Source organism: Chlamydotis macqueenii, chromosome 8 (assembly GCF_036417535.1).
Source record: "Chlamydotis macqueenii isolate bChlMac1 chromosome 8, bChlMac1.mat, whole genome shotgun sequence".
In the NCBI taxonomy this organism is placed as follows: domain Eukaryota; kingdom Metazoa; phylum Chordata; class Aves; order Otidiformes; family Otididae; genus Chlamydotis; species Chlamydotis macqueenii.
In genome coordinates, this window is record NC_141563.1 from 2007205 (window position 1) to 2009453 (window position 2249).

At 52.2% G+C, this 2249-nt stretch overlaps 1 protein-coding gene across 1 annotated transcript; it reads right to left on the reverse strand.

The window, feature by feature from the left end:
• Window positions 1-726: 726 nt before the first annotated feature.
• On the reverse strand, window positions 727-1746 carry LOC147599815 (olfactory receptor 14A16-like). Its single transcript, XM_086753493.1, has one exon. It carries the CDS (start codon window positions 1744-1746, stop codon window positions 727-729), a length of 1020 nt encoding a protein of 339 aa, XP_086609619.1.
• Window positions 1747-2249: the final 503 nt, after the last annotated feature.

The following is a 2249-nucleotide window of genomic DNA, read 5'->3' on the forward strand; positions in this document are numbered from 1 at the left end:
CAGTGTCCATGCAAGGGCTCACAAACAGCCCTGCTGTAGGGTGGCCAAGGTCTGGGTGAGAAGAGCGGCTGGGCAGGGCTGGCTCTTCCCCCAGCACAGGTGCTGAGACCAGCAGGGGGATGGAGATGGCCACAGAGCAAAACCACCCACAAACTGGTGTGAGTGGCCAGTGCTAGAAACATCTGAAAAAGGGGACTGGGGGGTGACGGGTGCCCTGGGGAATCTTCCTGGACTGTCCATGCCACCAAGGGAATGGACCATCCTCCCCTTTCCTGTACTTGCCTGTCTCAGCTGCCTTCCAGAAGACTGGGCTCTGCACCACACACTCACTGCAGCGGGCCCTCACCCTGCAAGGTCAAACATCTATGTGAACATTGGTGTTGTCCTGTCCCATGTGACAACTGTGACCTTGGCTCCTGAATGCCTTCTGCCTGCTGGGGCTGGGCCCCAAGCTCCAGAGGAGATCTAAGAGACGAGAGTAGGGGCAAATGACTACGTTCCAGCTGCTTTATCTTTGCAATGAGGCCAGTTCCTTATGTACATTGGCTTTACGAGAGAGAAAAAAGAGGTCTCAAAATTAAGAAAAAGTTGTATGAATAATATATAATTACAATTCATATTATCACAAGTTTAAAAAAAAATTTAAAAAAAACAAATAGAAGTAACAAAAGACAGACTGGGATTTTACTGCATTCCTGGGAGTTATATATAGCTGGTGGTTCCTTATTAATGATGGAAGAGGTTGTATTCATATAGTTTCCTCACGGCATCCTTGAGCTCCTTGTTCCTCATGCTGTAGATGAGGGGGTTCACTGCTGGGGGCACCACCGAGTACAGAAATGACACTGCCAGGTTTAGAGTTGGGGAGGAGATGGAGGGGGCCTTCAGGTAGGCAAACATGCCAGTGCTGATAAAGAGGGAGACCACAGCCAGGTGAGGGAGGCAAGTGGAAAAGGCTTTGTGCCGTCCCTGCTCAGAGGGGATCCTCAGCACAGCCCTGAAGATCTGCACATAGGATACAACAATGAACACAAAACAGCCAAAACCAAAACAGACACTGACCACTAGTACCCCAGCTTCTCTCATATAGGAGTCTGAGCAGGAGAGCTTGAGGATCTGGGGGATTTCACAGAAGAACTGGTCCAAGGCATTGCCCTGGCAGAGTGGCAGTGAAAACGTATTGGCTGTGTGCAGCAGAGCATGGAGAAACCCACTGCCCCAGGCAGCTGCTGCCATGTGGACACAAGCTCTGCTGCCCAGGAGGGTCCCGTAGCGCAGGGGTCTGCAGATGGCAACGTAGCGGTCATAGGCCATGATGGTGAGGAGAAAATACTCAGCTGAGATCAAGAAGATAAATACAAAGGCCTGTGCAGTGCATCCCAAGTAGGAGATGGCCCTGGTGTCCCAGAGGGAATTGGCCATGGATTTGGGAACAGTGGAGGAGATGCAGCCCAGGTCAAGGAGGGAGAGGTTGAGGAGGAAGAAGTACATGGGGGTGTGGAGGTGGTGGTCGCAGGCTATGGCAGTGATGATGAGGCCGTTTCCCAGGAGGGCAGCCAGGTAGATGCCCAGGAAGAGCCAGAAGTGCAAGAGCTGCAGCTCCCGTGTGTCTGCGAAGGCCAGGAGGAGGAACTCGGTGATGGAGCTGCCGTTGGACACTTGCTTCCTCTGGGCATGGGAGTCTTTCAAACCAGGAGAAGAAACTGAAGGGTCAGGACTGAGTTCACCAAGCAAAACTGACTCCATTTTTCAAGGAACCATCATTCCCCAGCCTCTGTCCTTGCAGAAAGACCTTCGTGCAGCTCCCTGGCTGAGCTCTGGGTTCTGCTGGCTGAGGGTGCAATGGGGAGCAGAGGACTCTGCTGTTGCCTCCTGAGGAGTCAGAGCTGCTGTGCACCAACAGGCAGGTAGGAACCAGCAGTGATCTCTGTTTAAATCCCCTCATGAAATAAACGACATTTCAGCATTGTCCCTCCCAACTCACCCGGCTGCAGAGCAGAGCTGTGGGGGGTTGGTTGTGTTTGTTTTACTTCTTGAAGGCAGAGAGCCTTGAATTTTCTGTTCTGCTACAAGTGCTGCATTGGGAGAGCTGGGCTGCAAACAGGCAGACCCCTAGTGCAGAGTGAGCCCATCAGACTTGATCCCAGCTGCCCTGGGCTTCCACCTCTTTAATCTGGAGGACGATCACACCCAGCTGTTCCCTTGAAAAGAAATTTGGATACTGCTGAGAGCAGAGGAATTCAGTTTAA